This window comes from Pholis gunnellus (genome assembly GCF_910591455.1).
Source record: "Pholis gunnellus genome assembly, chromosome: 13".
NCBI classification, from domain to species: domain Eukaryota; kingdom Metazoa; phylum Chordata; class Actinopteri; order Perciformes; family Pholidae; genus Pholis; species Pholis gunnellus.
Window position 1 is genome coordinate 23,491,785 of NC_136540.1, and position 15,811 is coordinate 23,507,595.

The 15,811-nt window shown below is 44.0% G+C and overlaps 1 protein-coding gene across 1 annotated transcript; it reads left to right on the forward strand.

The window, feature by feature from the left end:
• Nucleotides 1-5,158: 5,158 nt before the first annotated feature.
• On the forward strand, nt 5,159-14,872 carry wnt11 (wingless-type MMTV integration site family, member 11). Its single transcript, XM_079172220.1, has 6 exons — nt 5,159-5,294; nt 6,925-7,121; nt 8,752-8,996; nt 10,378-10,655; nt 11,238-11,530; nt 13,935-14,872. Exons 2-6 carry the CDS (start codon nt 7,039-7,041, stop codon nt 14,107-14,109), a joined length of 1,074 nt encoding a protein of 357 aa, XP_079028346.1. The 5' UTR covers nt 5,159-5,294; nt 6,925-7,038; the 3' UTR covers nt 14,110-14,872.
• The last annotated feature ends 939 nt before the right edge of the window (nt 14,873-15,811 follow it).

Here is a 15,811-nt window from a genome sequence, read left to right on the forward strand (position 1 = left end):
TTCCTGCTGGAAGTCAAGGTTCTGCACTGATGTAAGACCCGTGGCACTCCGTAATCATGTCCATACACAGCCAGGATTTAACTACACTCTGGAGGGGAAGACACAGGGCTTAAGTGGGTTTTATTTCAAGGTTCCCTTTCAGGGAAAATTGGCAGCACAGGCCAGGATTCAGATCCTCCCCATATTATGAGCAAAACTTTTGGTTTGAATTATTCAGATGTCAGCTTGTTGATTGTTCTCTTTAAGAACACATCATTTTTACTTGCCATTGTAAAGCTACAGGATTTTAAACTGTAAGTGAAATGTGAAGGGCTGTCTTTGGTGAGTGTGTTTAAGCGCTACTGAGGTGTGGAAGGGATTATCCGATCATAAAGCAGTAAATGCAAATTAAAATTGATTGCTGACCAGCTTTACTTGATTGTCTGAGATTTAAATAGAAAAGTGTTTTGCATGTTTTTTGGACCGGTGCAAAAGCATGCATTTATTTGGGCCTGAAACTTGCAGCTTGGTATTTCAAAAGCTTTTGTAATCCTTAAAGAAATAAGATTGAATCATTTATAAGGATGATCTGGTGCTCTCACGCCTCCACCAACCGCAATCTAAAGGGTCAAATTCATAAGAACCAGATGCATCTATAGCAGTCTGGAGGCCTGCAGGCGGGCTGATGCCTGCCCTTGTGATTCGTCTAACGCTCTTCTTCTTTACCAGCGGAGCGCACCCCCCAGACTCTGCTGAAGCCATCACCCCACCCACATGGTTTACCTCAACCCCCTCTGCCCTCAACACCTCTTGCTCTTCTTCAGCAGCACCTCCTCAGACGCAGCGATGTGGCTTCGTACGGTGTGATAAAGGACCTGTGTGAGACAGCGCTTGACGCTGGAAGCGATGTCTCTCTTTATAGGGAAAATACACCCCGAAATATGATTCACATGTGTTTGTTCTGCCGTGATGTATGGCTCGGTTTACAAGTCACGTCTTGGACCAGATGAACGGCAAAGAGACAGGGATGATGTCACGAGTCATATCTTGCAGCTGCTCCACAGACAGTAAATAATAAAACAAAATATTAATATAATATAATAATCCCAAGATATTTTAGTGGATTATAGGTTTATGGTAAGCGCTGCTCTACATTTAAATATAATTTACTGAAGGACTATATCTATTGATACAGTCACTGATTCTGTGTCAATGAAACAAATGCAAATCATGTCACCTGATGACATCATCAACAAATGTCTTGATCTTCTAAAATGACTTCACTGGAGTAAACAAATGCAATAAATGCCCAAGTTAGGGTGTATTTTCGCTTTAAACCGTGTTTTGTTCTCATGAAGTGAATGGACCCATTTCACTCAGATTTATGACAATCTGATGATATGACAGGCCCGTGATGCGATTAACAACTTGTGTTACTGGAATCCACTTCTCTCTTGGCTGGTTAACCCACAACGCAGGCAACCTTTTGTAACCCTTGAGTTTTCTTTGGAAATGGTCCTCCGGTGCCGGTGAACTCCTGGGCTTCATGAGCACACAGGCCCTGGTGCAGGCTCCCTGTAGGACCACATGACGTGTTCAAAAGTGCCACCCATCTGTCACTTGAAAGGGGCTCCGTCCTCAAAGCACAATAGAGACAGAGGTTGTAAACAAATGGCGTACGAAAGATGTGGGTCCAGTCAGGCAGATTGGACGAGGCTTGTTGTTTCTGAGGCGATCCCCACTGTGAGCTTTCACAGGAGGGACACCGGAGGGTGATTGGATTTTCACATGGCTGATCTGAAAGCTGTCGCTGTCCCTCTGCGGGCCTGATTTGAGCCTCTAGGTCCAGGAATACCGTTGGTAATCCATAACGTTCTTGTTATTTGTCAATAATTCGCTGGCAGCAGAGCCCTGCGCCGTTCACCGTTTGGTTGGGGATAAGAGGCTGAATGAAAGCTAACCGTTACGGATGTGGTTCACCGATGGTTTCCATTTGAAAATTTCCTTTTAAGTTCTGACTTTATTGTATTTATGTTGAGCCTGTTAATCAAACTCCTGGCTTTGATTTTGATTGGAAATCTATCCACGGTCAAATGGGTTTAGTTGGTAATCGAGAACAGACAGAAGGAACATACCTCATCAGAGATAAACCTTTATTAGTTTATCATTGTGGTCATTTTATCAGAAATTTACAAAATAAAAAGGGAGATTTTTAGATTTAAAAAATGAAAACATGGCGGTGTGCTTATTATGACTTTTTTTCCGATGAGGGTTTGGCATTAAAACTGAACTAAGTTTAGAACATACATCTACTTCATCATCTTTCATCTCCCTTTTAAATCTTGAAACATTTATAGGAGCAAAGAAAATAGATTTAAAACATTCAACATTTTTATTTGAAAACATTAGCGCTGATGGAGCCCGTTTGGGTTTATCTGTATCCCGATGGGAGCAAGGGAGGATTTTGCAGGGGCATAATAGTAACTCTGCACCATTCAGTCTCTGATCCTCCTGGGTGAAAGTTGAGTGCCCCCCCCCCTGGCTCGAGTCTCTTGAGATCTGCGGCACAATGGATCAACGCGGTGAGCCCGAGCACTCATTCCTCTCGAACATTATGCCAGAGCTGGGCAAACTCCATTCTTCATTCAAGCAATTTTAAAAACTGCATATTTTTTCCTAAACATTTAAACCGTGACACTTTTGCAACACAAGAATTATGATATCCAATTTTGCACATGCAGCGTTTTACCAAAGGCAAATAAAGTACTGTTTCTATTTATGTGCATTTACAGTTTGGGTTCTTGAAATATTTCATCGGGGTTATGATATCCCATAATTTAAAGGGATTTATCTAATTTACTGATTGAAAGTCATTTGAAAAACAACGTTCCAGCTCAGCCTCAAACCACATCTGGATCAAACAACAGTGTGTCGAGAGAGAAAAAGAAAAGTAGAAATAGAAATAGAATGTAAGTTTTGGAAACTTTGAAATGTTTTTACTGTTAATATAATAGGGCAACTTTTCATGCACATTGTAGGTTTTTCTTCAGTCATCCCACCATGTCGAAAGCAGATTATCGTGACCGTTAAAAAGAACAATGTAACTTTATCTCCGTAGAGACGGGTTTGATTCCTAAACGCAGCTCTGATTCTGCCGTTATGTGACATGAATTATTTCATTTTCATGGACTCCAGTGGCTCGCTTATCCCCCCCTCCGTCTCCCTCAGAAGGTGTTCACCCCCACTGCGTTGCTTGGAAGGTGAGATGTGAAGATCAAGGGGCTGTGTGTTGATCCTAGCTCAGGAATGGAGAGCCTGAGTGTAAAAAGTCTCTCGGGTAGGACGGGCCCGGTCCTGCTGGAAGCTCCAACGACTCACACACATACACACACACACGCTCCGACCTGTGCCCATTCACAGTTGACTGCCATGTAAAACACATTGACTCTCTGGAACCCCGGGATCACAGCCCCACTGTAAACATGGAGCTCTCGTAACGTGTGTAAAACGTAACAGTGGACCCTGTTTGGCCAACAGATTCCGACACACGATCCGGGTGTTCCCCAGAGGAAGAGGGCTTGTCGTGGTCTGTAAATGTGTCCACTGCAGAGACGGCACGACAACACCTGATCTGCTGTTACCCCGGGCGGAGCAGCTAGCAGTGCACGAGGGCCAGCCGTGTTAGCTACACCAGTCGCAAGGTCAAGGTCTGGACAACAGCTCACTATTGCCTTTGTCTGAGCACTGGAGGTGCAGCAGATTCTCTGGGAAACTGCGCGTTACTTTCCCCACAGCTGGCTCTGCAGCGTATCACTTACAGTGTGGTTCATATTTAAGGAAATAAGCCGGTGCGGGAAAACTAGATGTGACTTTAAGAAGGTTTTATTTTGAAAAAAATGTAAAGAACACATGTTGGATAGCATTAGCGAGCGCATGTGTGCGCTTAGAATCCCGCATTATCATTATCATGTCACATTGTATTACAGTACCTTGTAACTATTATATGGTATTTTCACAAATTAAAAAAAAGAGTGTCATTGGGAAGTCAGAGCATGTTCACATTTCAAATTGGAAATTATTCCTGTGTCTAAAAAAGATATAATATATCAGTGCAGATAAAAGGGTGTGTCTGTGCCTTTGACAATACTCTTTAGAAACATCTATGAAGTCAATGTGCAGGGCAGAGTTTAGACCTGAATGGATTTGGATGAAAAGTACGAGACAGGGACCTTTTCAATTTATAGAATTATTCAATTATTTCATATTTTTTCGCTTAATGGCTGCATGTTTGAAATCAACGGGTACAGTAGCCTACATGTCTTGTGTAATTTCAGTTTTTTTTTAACAATAGTTGCACTTTGCCCTCTATTATACCAACACCATATCTGTAAATCCTTTTTGAATCTTAAGAATTAAATATGAAATAACGTTTGATACTTGAACGTTTTCCTTTTAACACTATTGTTACAATTATAGCAATTGTTGTGGTGCTAAAATTGATATTGGACTTAATTATTCTATATTATTACTATTTCAGCAGTGCACCGTTTAGAAAGGCAGTATAACTATTTATAAAGAAGATTGAAAACTATACTTAAATGAGATGTTTTTGGTTTATGAAATACTCTATTACATACCATAGGTTGTATATTCTATTCTATTCATTTTACAGTCGTGTAATACCCTGTATGACTGATTGGTGTCATGCAAATATTGGCTACTTTTAAGCGTAATGATGAGGTCACTACAAAGTGTCCTTTGAGAATCTTTAATGGCATTTTATTGGCAGTATGATACCAGAGCAGCTATTAAAAAAATACCAATAAAATAAGGTCAGTGTTTGGACTATTCATCATCACGGACGTACTATAACTCACTCCACTACTCTGTGGGAACATCGCGGCTTTATTCTATCTGAACTCGGGTATCGATCCAACTGAAAAACGGTGTTTCTTTATGCGCGTATGTCCGAGTAGCTAAACTCTGCTCCCGTGCGCTCTTATGCTAATGCAGGTCTGACATCAGCAGTGAGATCAAAGCAGGGCAGTGGGTAGTACTTTAAAGCTGAGTCTGCCCCCCCCAACCTCAGGCTCAGTCACTCTCTCAGCCCTCTCTGTCCCGCTCGCACTCACCAACACCATGCGTACCTGTCCGGAGCTACTCCACCACCCCGTGCTGGATTTTACTCGTGCGTCTGGCTGATACCGACAACAGACGGCTCACTCTGGGAGGATATTCCAAGATTTTTTTTTTTAATTCTTCTTGTTGTTGTCTGGTTTTGTTCCAACGGTGAAAAGCAGAGCGCCGCGGCAAAGGTGAGGAGAAACTGGTTTGGTCGGAGGAACAGTTATGTTCTGCTGCTGTTAGTGAAGCTACAAGGTCTGGGATTGTTGAGTGAGTAAAAAGCCGAGGTTATCTGCTGATAATTAAAAATAAGTGTGGGAAGTTAAGGATAGGAGAAATAACTGCCTTTATATTACAATGATGCATGTTTGATTTATTGTATTATCATAACAGATAACAGCTTCCATGCAAGCGGCTTCTTTTTGTCTTTAACGTGACTTTCTCCTCATGAATAGGCTACTGCTCTCATTCTCACATCTCGGCTAATAACACTATTATAAAGGTTATTATTAAATATATATATATCCTTGTCCGACCGAGTGACAGTTAATCTCCACTGATTCAATCGTTAGGGAAATATGATGAACAGTCCACTTGGTGTGCCCGGTCCCTGCCCAGCTTATCTTGGCTCGGTGAGAGACACACATCGGATGGTGTGTGCGTGTGTGTGTGTGCGTGTGTGTGTGCGTGTGAGGCTATCAGCCTTTATCTTTCAGGGGGGAAACAGGAGCTGCCATTCAGCCCACTTCGGCCAAATATAAATTTAAACAGTTAAACCGACTAAACAGACGTGACGCCAAGCGGCAAATAAAGACTGTAGGCTAAATGCTCAGTGGAGATCTTATTCTAACTCATAGTAGGCTGTATGGAAGGCTGCCTGAGTTTATTATTTGAGCCTATAGGTCAGAGTGCTCGCAAAGCAGTTGGCCGAGTGAGACGAGTTTCACCTCAGCTCATTTAAATAATTAATATCGCAGAGTTTCAGCGGAACTGGCGCTTTAGGAAAAAGAAAGAGGCCTATTATCAGTAGTTTTAATGCGGTCAGTTTAAGCTCTCTTCAAAGAGATTGCTTATCGACAGCTCAGCGCTATCAGATAATGCTCCTGATGCCCTCTGACTGAAGATTACCGCGTTGATCCCGCTGCTGCCGCTCTTTCTGAATTCTAAATTCTTCACGTGTCCCCGAGTGGAGCGTGAGGCGACAACTAGAACCGACTTACGTAAGCTGGTGAATAAAGTTGAATAGCAGGGAATAAACCCTGTTTGCCCGAAAGCTTCTGGTGCAAAGTTTTTTTTTACAGACAGCAGTATGAAGCTATTTCACATTCACAGAGGAAAGTCAGACTTGTGCCTACTGACACAACCTGCAGATAGGCCTACAGCTTTGGACCCCTCATTCAAATGCAAGAGATGTCTTTGTCTTAAGGTTTCATTGGAATTACTGGTTCCTTGTGTTTATTTGCATGTAGGAGGTTGAAGCGTTGCATCACCATGGATTTCTTTCTACAGTATGCTTGAACTCCTACAATAGTGTGGGTGAACTGAAAAGCACTACATTTCCCTTTTTTGCTATCACATAGTTGTTCTTTATTTAATGTGCGCATAATGTTTGAGATTGTCGATGTAAAAGTAAAATAATATTCCATCATCTGAGTATTCCTGTGGTCAGATTTGATCTGCTTCTAAATGTTCGTGTATCACCTTGTAAGCTTTCTGACGCGTGCAAAAGGCTTCCACGGCGCATTCAGCTCATCAGGAAACAAATGCTTAAAAAAATCTGCATTGCCAAGTCATTGACGTTATTTATGTTATTAATTGCAGGGTTTAGAAGAGGAGGCCGTGCCATGAGAGTTGACTTTCCAGTCTAAGCCGAGAAGCCCGAACGGCCCCCTTTGTGTTCGTGTCCTGTGTGTGAACTGGAGCCACCGTCCCACCATGAGGAGCAGCTCTCGTGTCCTGCCTCTTGGTGTGCTCGCAGCTCTGCTGCTGTCTCAGGTCTGCTCCGGCATCAAATGGCTGTAAGTATTCTCAGGAGGGGCGCCGTCTCGTTCTTCGGGGCCTTCGCATTCAAACAGCGTCCAAACAGATGATGTCAGGAAGATACGCAATATTATATTATGCGTCCGTGTGCTTCTGTGTTTTATGGAGAGTGGAGGGGCCCTTGGCAGCTCTGAAACGGGCCCCAGCATTCCTCGAGTTGCTCTTGATCAAGGGAGAGACGATTGCGTTCTGTACATGTGTATCTGATGAAGGGGACAGTAGATTAGCGAGGGTTTCCTAAAGATACGAAGGGAAAACATTTCAGTAAAAGGGGCTCTAAGATCTCAGATCAAATGTGCCCCCCCCCCCCCCCCCCCCCAGCTGTATAATAAGAAGAAGATGAGAATAGAGAATAAGGCGGAGGTGACGGGGCGTCATGGCGGTGCAGACAGTGCCATTGTGTGTAGTCTAGTTAGGCCTCAATCGGTGTAAAAATAGTGATGCTGCAATGCTGTAAATGTTGACCTAAAATGTGGCTTGTACTGAGCACCACGCTGTTTTTATGATAAAGTAAAAGTAAACAATCATTTTGGAAAGTCCGTAAAATTCCCAAGCTATTTTTCGAATTTGCTTATGTTTCAATTGAATGTTTTGCATGGTTTTGGTTGCTCATAAAATGCTTAGTTTTTTTTTATCCCCGTGCCTCACGTCTGAGCTCTTAAAAAGACTAAACTTTCTGCTTGGGCTTCCATGGCCTCTTATCAGAGTGAGTGCTTGTAAGTCTCACAGCGGGAGGACTTAAGCAGATGTGCCCATGAGAGCTGGGGATGGCATGTGCTAAATCTAAGCCCTCTTACAGTCCCGATAATGCACGGCGGCACAACGCAAAACAGATGCGGCTGTAAACACCTGTGAGTGGCGGGTTACCACCAGCCCAGCGGAGTCACAGCTTATCATTGGGCACCGAGCGGCGGCCCCCTCGGCCCCCTTAATGCAAAACAGGCCGAGGTGCAGGCTGCACCGCCTGGTTCTCACGAGCTCTCTGCAGACACGGAGAGCAGAGATCAGAGCTAACCTGCTCCGCCTGCGGTTTCTCTATTAAGTTAATACTCAATAACTTTAGAACGCTTAAAATCAAAAAGTGCACCCTCTTAATAGTCCGTTAACGGATGATTCATGTCAAACTGGGGCCACAGAGGACGGCGCTTTCTGTGGCGGCAAATGCGACGGATCTATGTAGTTTCTCATCTGACAGTGGATCTGAATTCAGTGGGATTGTTTTATATTTCTGGGAATATCTCGAGGCCTCTTCTGTGCTTTAACAAAACAAAAGCGCGGTGCCAAGAACGTGTCACTTGAATTTTATGAATCCTCGGCTTGACTTTCCTTCGGGATTTTCAACATGGTTCTTCTCCGCAACGCATGCCAAAATGTTTCCCCGCCTGAAGCATTATCTGTTTGAATTTTTCAATTGTTTGTTCCTGATGCGTCTCAGGGGCTTGAAATGTGTGTACGCAAGAAACTAGAGCGGCAAACACAGCTCTGTAACTAAAACTCTTCCTGAGCAGCGTAAACGTGATCATTTTACAACTCAGCAGTGACATCAACACTGCTTGATAGTATTGTAAAACGCATGCCTCTTCCTTGTGTTCATCCCTTCCCCTACAGGTCGATATCACATGCCCCTGCGTCCATGCACATCAACCAGACCCAACACTGTAAGCTTCTGCCCGGCCTGGTGTCCTCACAGGCTCAGCTGTGCCGCAGCAACCTGGAGCTCATGCAAACCATCATCACGGCTGCCCGCGAAGTCAAGAAGACGTGTCAGAAGACCTTTGCTGATATGCGCTGGAACTGCTCCTCCATCGACATCCCCATCGACACTCAGAAGTATCGGCCGGATCTCGACCGAGGTACGCCCATTATTACAAACCGCTTGGAAGGACGGCGCGGATGCTTTTGTTTCCAAAGAGCCGCTCCAAGTTTTTTTTCTTTTTACCCGCGAGAGTCTGATGTTATTGGTCACGATTGACATTCAATGAATAGCCAAAACCGAGTTTGTTAAGTACTGCATTTACTGCAGTTCAGAAACTGGTGAATTGATCCGTAGGGCCTTTAACATCTGCATGTATTAACATGACAGCCACATAAAGAACTTTGATACAGACAAATGTCCTTTTCAAAGAGGATTGCCTCGTCTTTCCTCTTTCTTCCTGCCAGCCAAATTATTCCATAATTTATTCCCGAGGAGCTTTAACCAGGAACTAGTACTGAAGCTGTTTTTAAATGAAACCCCCACATACAACATGCGTTCATTCTGCATGATATAAAAATAGCCTTTTTGATTAACAAAATCCACAGCATTATCTGTTTGCTTTGCAGTCCGTCTTAGCTCTGTCTAAGGGGGGGGGGGGGCTGTGCAGAAGGACATGGCTGCCATTTGCCAAATGAACAGTCTGCACCAAACAGGAAATGGCTCATCTCTGTCCGGGGATGGCTTTGATCTAACCAGCCCACGGTCATACGTGATTTCTTCCCTTACTTCTAAATTGCTCCCCGGCCTTTAACATATGTTGCTTTCCTGTGTGCTCACATCACCCCCACTTACATCAGCGCTCACTCTGCGTTACCACGGGAGGACTGATGGACTATGTTTGATCGTTTCATTTCGTGCACTCAATTTCCTTTTTCTTTTTTTGTTCACTGAGAGCTCTGAGAGGGAAACGGGACAGATGGATTTCAGAGAAGTCGATTATACAGCAGAAGTGGTTTGAGACCGTTGGAACCAACATTAATTAAAGCTGTCCATTACACGCCTCGTGCTAAGGCTAAAAAAAAATTCATTATGACAAATGATAACATTCTGACAACCATAAAAAAAAAAACTAAACAAAAATGAGAGGAAATATACTGGTAGCTCCTTATATTGCGTAAATATTATTTAATGTATTACATTTCTGAATCTACTGCTTTGCTACTAATCACTGCTAGAGCTGAAATGATTAGTCAATGAATCAACCAAACAGCAAAATAATTGCAAGTATTGTAATAATTGATTAATTATTTAAGTAATTTATAAAGAAAAAATTCCCAAACACCTTCTAACAGCTTCTAAAATGTGAGGATTTGTTGCTTTTCTTTGTCTTGTATGATAGCAAACTTAGGGTTGTGGGATATTGTGACAGAAAACTGCAATATATTGTGATATTTAACAGACGAAAACATTAGGGGACTAGGACCAGGTCTTCCTTTTTTTTTACCATAATTTAGTTTTTATCTTCTTTGTGTCGACAGGAACCAGAGAGTCTGCATTTGTCTACGCCCTGTCTGCAGCAACCATCAGCCACACCATAGCACGGGCCTGCACCTCCGGAGATCTGCGGCTGTGCTCGTGTGGCCCTATTCCTGCGGAGATCCCGGAACCGGGCTACCGCTGGGGCGGCTGCGCTGACAACCTGCACTATGGATTGATCATGGGCTCCAAGTTCTCTGACGCGCCCATGAAGATGAAGCGCGCGGGCTCCCACGCCAACAAACTGATGCACCTACACAACAGTGAAGTCGGAAGACAGGTAAGCGATCTGGCCGTACTTTTGCTCGTTTAAAAATAAGTGCAAAAATGCAAATAAATGTCTCCTAATATGTTTTAAATGTTTTTTTTGTTTTTTTTATAATGGGCACCTCATTTTAAATTGTAAATGTATTTGTGTACAATTTATTATAGAGTTGTTCCAACACCGATACCAGTAAACAAAATGCCTTCGTTACAGCCTGAAACACTGGATCGCGTATCAGCGAGTACGTGATTCTAGGCACCGAGTCAATACCAAGTTATCATTTCATTTCAGCTGATTAACGCTACACAGGAACAACAACCTGATCCGTACAGCCTGCCCTATCGCTACTGCACATGTGTACACGCCTGGGGTTAAACACTCGTGCACGTTTTCTTCCTCATATTGCTACATTGTGAACAACAAAAAGGAGAGCCAGTAAACATTATATTAACACACTGGTATCAGATCGGTACTTAGTATCTGTCGATACGCAAGTTCAGATATCGAAATCGGTATCATGAAGGGAAAACTGGAATCGGTAAACATCTGTAATTTGATTTGCCTGACATGTACTCTCTTATATGTTGTCATGTCTAGGCATTGAGAGAGGCGCTGGTGATGAAGTGTAAATGTCATGGTGTGTCCGGCTCCTGCTCCATAAGAACCTGCTGGAGAGGCCTGGAAGACCTGCGGGAGATCGCCATGGACCTGAAGATCAAGTACCTGTCGGCCACCAAAGTGGTTCACCGGCCCATGGGGACGCGCAAGCAGCTGGTGCCCAAAGACATTGACATCAGGCCGGTGAGGGATAACGAGCTGGTCTACCTGCAGAGCTCCTCGGACTTCTGTGTTAAGAACGAAAAGCAGGGCTCCATTGGCACCCAGGACAGGTGAGAGCGCCGCGTCACGTCGTTGTGTTTGACCGTGCATGAGAAAGAGGGGGATATTTGGTAGCAGTGATGTTGTCTGGTGTTAGATTCGTTAGCACGACTCACTCAGCTGAGAAAGAGGAAATGACTGATCCTGGGTGTCTGCTCGTCCAGGATGCTGACTCTAGCGAAGTGCTGTCCTGCCTGGTGGCCCCGTTTCATTTGCAGACCGGCTGATAACAACCAGCGGCCCCTGAGAGTGCTCCGTCTGTGGCTTGTCTGAGCATGTGTCACTGAAAAGGCCACTGTGACTGGAGTTGTCGTCTCGCTATCTAATGACTAATGCCGTTATTCTTAGGACTGAGTGGACTTGAGCTGATATCGGTTGGAGGGGGCCACACAAATGGGGAACTAGTCCGCCAAAGATAAAGGTTTATTTGCGCCGCTGGTTGGGACAGTGTTACGTGCTGCTGCTTTGTGCTCCGTGAGAAGCTGGTGGGCAGCGAGGAGCCCATTTGTCTGAGGGCCTGACTGAGGCGGGGATCAGTCTAAACACTATCAGAGGACTAGGGCACAAATATGCAGCGCTATCTTGCAAGCTTGTTGAATTTCTCAATTTTCCATAACTGAGTTGCAGAAAAGGACAGCTTGTTTCTCAGTGTAGCTTTGAATTTAAAGGCAAACTATGAGGATGACTAGTTGGTTTGCTGAAGTTTCTCTGTTAGTATTAAAACTCAACCTTGTGTGTAATTTCACCAACATCACCATCACCCCACTGATCATCTGTTTAACCAGACTTTATCAGTCAACAGCCAGCAGCCTTAAGTTGAGTAAAAAGCTCCACTAAATGGTACGTGATGTTGTTGTATATTTTAAATGTCATACATCATATGACTGTCATACCATGTGTCCCTCAGCCATTGGGCCACTCTCCAGATAACCAGAAGACATGCTTCATGTCAAGGACACTCGCTGTGTCCGATGCATCCGCTGTCTGCAGCCTGATAATGCGGCAGACTCACACATCCTGCTACATCGGTGCTTTTGCCACATCAGGAGGCGCCCGCTTCGCTGCCGCTATTACATGAACGCGTGACACTAATGTTTGTGTTTGAGTAAGTGTGAGTGAACATGCGTGGGAAACGATTGTTCCCATATGTCTCAACTGGGGCAACCGTAGCTATACGTGCCACCATTGTCAAGCTGCGGCTTAATCAATGGGACACAATGTTTGCAAGAGAGGTTTTTGGAAATGTATTGTGCCATTGCCATTGTGTGGCCTTTTATTTATGGTAGTTTGATTGATTTCTTTCCTAACCTTGCCTTCAGCTAAGACCCGCCCTACTCGGCCTCTGATTGGCTAGAACCTGTTGACTTCTTTGTAGAATTCGTTAAGTTTATTGCTGATGAACCAGATTGGTGGAATAATTAAACTTAATATGAATCTTAATGTTGATAAGGCACACTGATTAACAATAGCGTTAAAAACTAGCACTTCATATCAAAGACGCTGCCGACCCCTGGCCTAGACCGATGGTCTCGGGTTTCTTAAACCTCCCTGCGTTCTAACACTCACTCACACAATATCATCTCACTGATGGCCACTTTTTATCGTTATTTACACTTGAACTGACCCCGCTCCTGTCTACATTGTTAGCTCTGACCCATTCACAAGACCTGACAGCTGTGGATAGAACGAGAGAATGTGGGACAGCCAAAGTTAATTTTAGCAGCAGTTCCTGATGGATAAAATGTGATCACTGAAACGGAAAAAGTGTCACGGCATTGGGAAGAGACGCGCTATTGAAGCTTGTGCTTTGGTCTTAAATTACTGTGCCTCTGCGTCAACCAGCAGATGTGAACTTCAGAACGCACAGTGCTGTCCTCTTTCTCCATTCACAGCACGGAAGTGACATAATAAAATAATCTTGCTTCTTTTGCGTACTTCCCGGCTCCCACCAATGCAATAAACCTGTCTTCCTCCATCTCCTTCGCTCCCGCAGCCGCCTCAGTGTCTCCCTCAACACGCTGGTCATTAACACTCTGCCATCATAAAACAATGCAATTATGTGGAGAAGACAAGCTAAAGAAAGGGAGGGCAGCCCTGTGTATTCAGTGTGATTTACGGCGGGGCTATTCTCTGCTCATTCAAGAGGCTTTAGGCTTCTGGAACGCTCAAAAGGTTGAGGCACACAGGACGGCTCTAAAAGGACTATTGTGTGCTTCGTACAGAATACTTTTGAATGAGGCTGTAAACGTAATTGTTTTAGGCAGGAAACCACACTGAATATCTTAACATTCATAGCTGATTATTCAGTCCTCCGGAGTACTTTTTCTTCATCTTGTTGAAGCAAATATGTATAGTTGAAACACAAAAATTAAATGTCTGATTGAACATTAAACCTTTTTTTTTGTCTAATTTCAGGCAGTGCAACAAAACCTCCCTCGGCAGCGACAGCTGCGACCTGATGTGCTGCGGCCGTGGCTACAACCCGTACATGGAGAAGCTGGTGGAGCGCTGCCACTGCAAGTACCACTGGTGCTGCTACGTCACCTGCAAGAAGTGCGAGCGGATCGTGGAGCGATATGTCTGCAAATGAGTGTGTGCCGCCGACCGACCGGCCCGCCCGCCGGCGGCCCTCTACTTGTACCCAGTCGCCCCCGAGGCTACAGATTAACCAAAGCACTACAATATGGAGAAGGCTTACTTTTGTCTTAAGCTTTAGCATGTTTAACTCAACGAGACCTGGTCTATTCTCGTGTCAGTATCATTTTTTGTATCGAATCTCCAAACTGCCGATTGGGCTTCTGAGCTTTTTTTCTCCGCTTCACAAAACCTGGACGTGGAGAGCGTGGCGACCGTGCCCGTTTAGGTGGAGACCGCCGTCCTCCTGGGTATTTCCTTTTTCTTGTTAATGATTATAAATCCCCCTAACAGGGATGTTGAAAGTCTATTTTATTATATCTCTAATAAAAAGAAATAATATAGGATTTTATGCTGGAGGAGAGGGATTTTTGTCTTTCCCCCTCACTAGACAGAGACTTGTGTTTGACTTCATTCCACGGAAATCAAAGGGTTCTGATGGATCCGTGTGGTACTTTTCTTTAAAGGTACTATTAAAACCTTTTTTACTCTGCAACAATGGACAATAGGGGTAAAAAAGGAACAAAAGGGAACTTCAAAGTACTTTTCAATCACGGAACATTTTGGTGGTTGACGGTTTGGACTCTCGCCATGTGTCCTGTGCGGATCTAGACGTGCCTGCATCCCTGTGGACTGAGAGACGACTATTAAGGACTTTGTGAAATGGTGCATTATCTCCTTCATGTCTGACATGCAGTTCAAAATATATTCTATTTTTCAGAGCGTATGAGCTGAACTCATGGATTTTGTAAACCACTGTTGGGTGGGTGTACATACTGTTATTTTGTATACTGAAATAAAGAAAGAAGTATTTATAAAATAATTATTTCACATGGAACTCGCATGTTTTTTTTCTCTTTTACTGTGAACTGCGCCTTTAAGGACGTACCGTGTGGCTCTTCTTACATAATTTTGGCAAAGACAAATCCATAACCTCCAAGGCTAATTATTTCCAAAGATGAGCAACATTTATTGTAATTCACTGCGAACCCAAGTGTTATAAAATAGGAGTTTGCCACAACTTATAGCACACCGTGATTGTAACTCAGCTCAGCCTAGTCAGTAAGGAGCTGCAGGGTTCAACCTGACAGCCTGTTGGGAATCGCTCTCTGAATCACCCAAACCCTGGGAAAGTGTTTGTTTGGACATTCCTCCTCCTCACAAAGGCCATTGCAAAGGGATTTTTGTCCCTCCTATCACACTCAAAAACCCATCTGTCTGGCGCCAGACCTCCAATGAACAAACATAAAATAAAAAACAAAGGCAGAAATCGAATTTATTTGGATCATATAGTCAGACCGTTGGCCTGTCGGACGAAAGCAGACTTGGCGCTGCGTACAGCCGAGATATTACCTTCTGGCCAGCCGTGTGTTGGTTAAAGTGGTTCTCATGATTCTACGTTGACAGAAATATCTGTGGAGGATGTAGGGCCCCATGCTGTGAGCTCACATGATGCATCGCAGCACCGGCCTGCGCGAGCTGCACACTCACTGGAGCTGTAACACTCCCTGACCTCTACCTAGCCTGTGCACACGGAAACAGTCAAAACAACCCATGCTCTGGAACAACAAGGCCTTAGGGGAATGTTATCACCAGTCATTTCAATTTTAGAGGCCATTTTCATGATGCTGGACTTTAATTTCATTTTCAAAGAATGC

What these genes read in the sequence shown, in the direction of transcription:
- wnt11 (XM_079172220.1), top strand. Translation starts at nt 7,039, where the DNA reads ATGAGGAGCAGCTCTCGTGTCCTGCCTCTTGGTGTGCTCGCAGCTCTG. An exon ending in TCGGCCGGATCTCGACCGAG is followed by an intron (nt 8,997 to 10,377) that starts GTACGCCCATTA and finishes TTGTGTCGACAG; the next exon opens with GAACCAGAGAGTCTGCATTT. An exon ending in TCCATTGGCACCCAGGACAG is followed by an intron (nt 11,531 to 13,934) that starts GTGAGAGCGCCG and finishes GTCTAATTTCAG; the next exon opens with GCAGTGCAACAAAACCTCCC.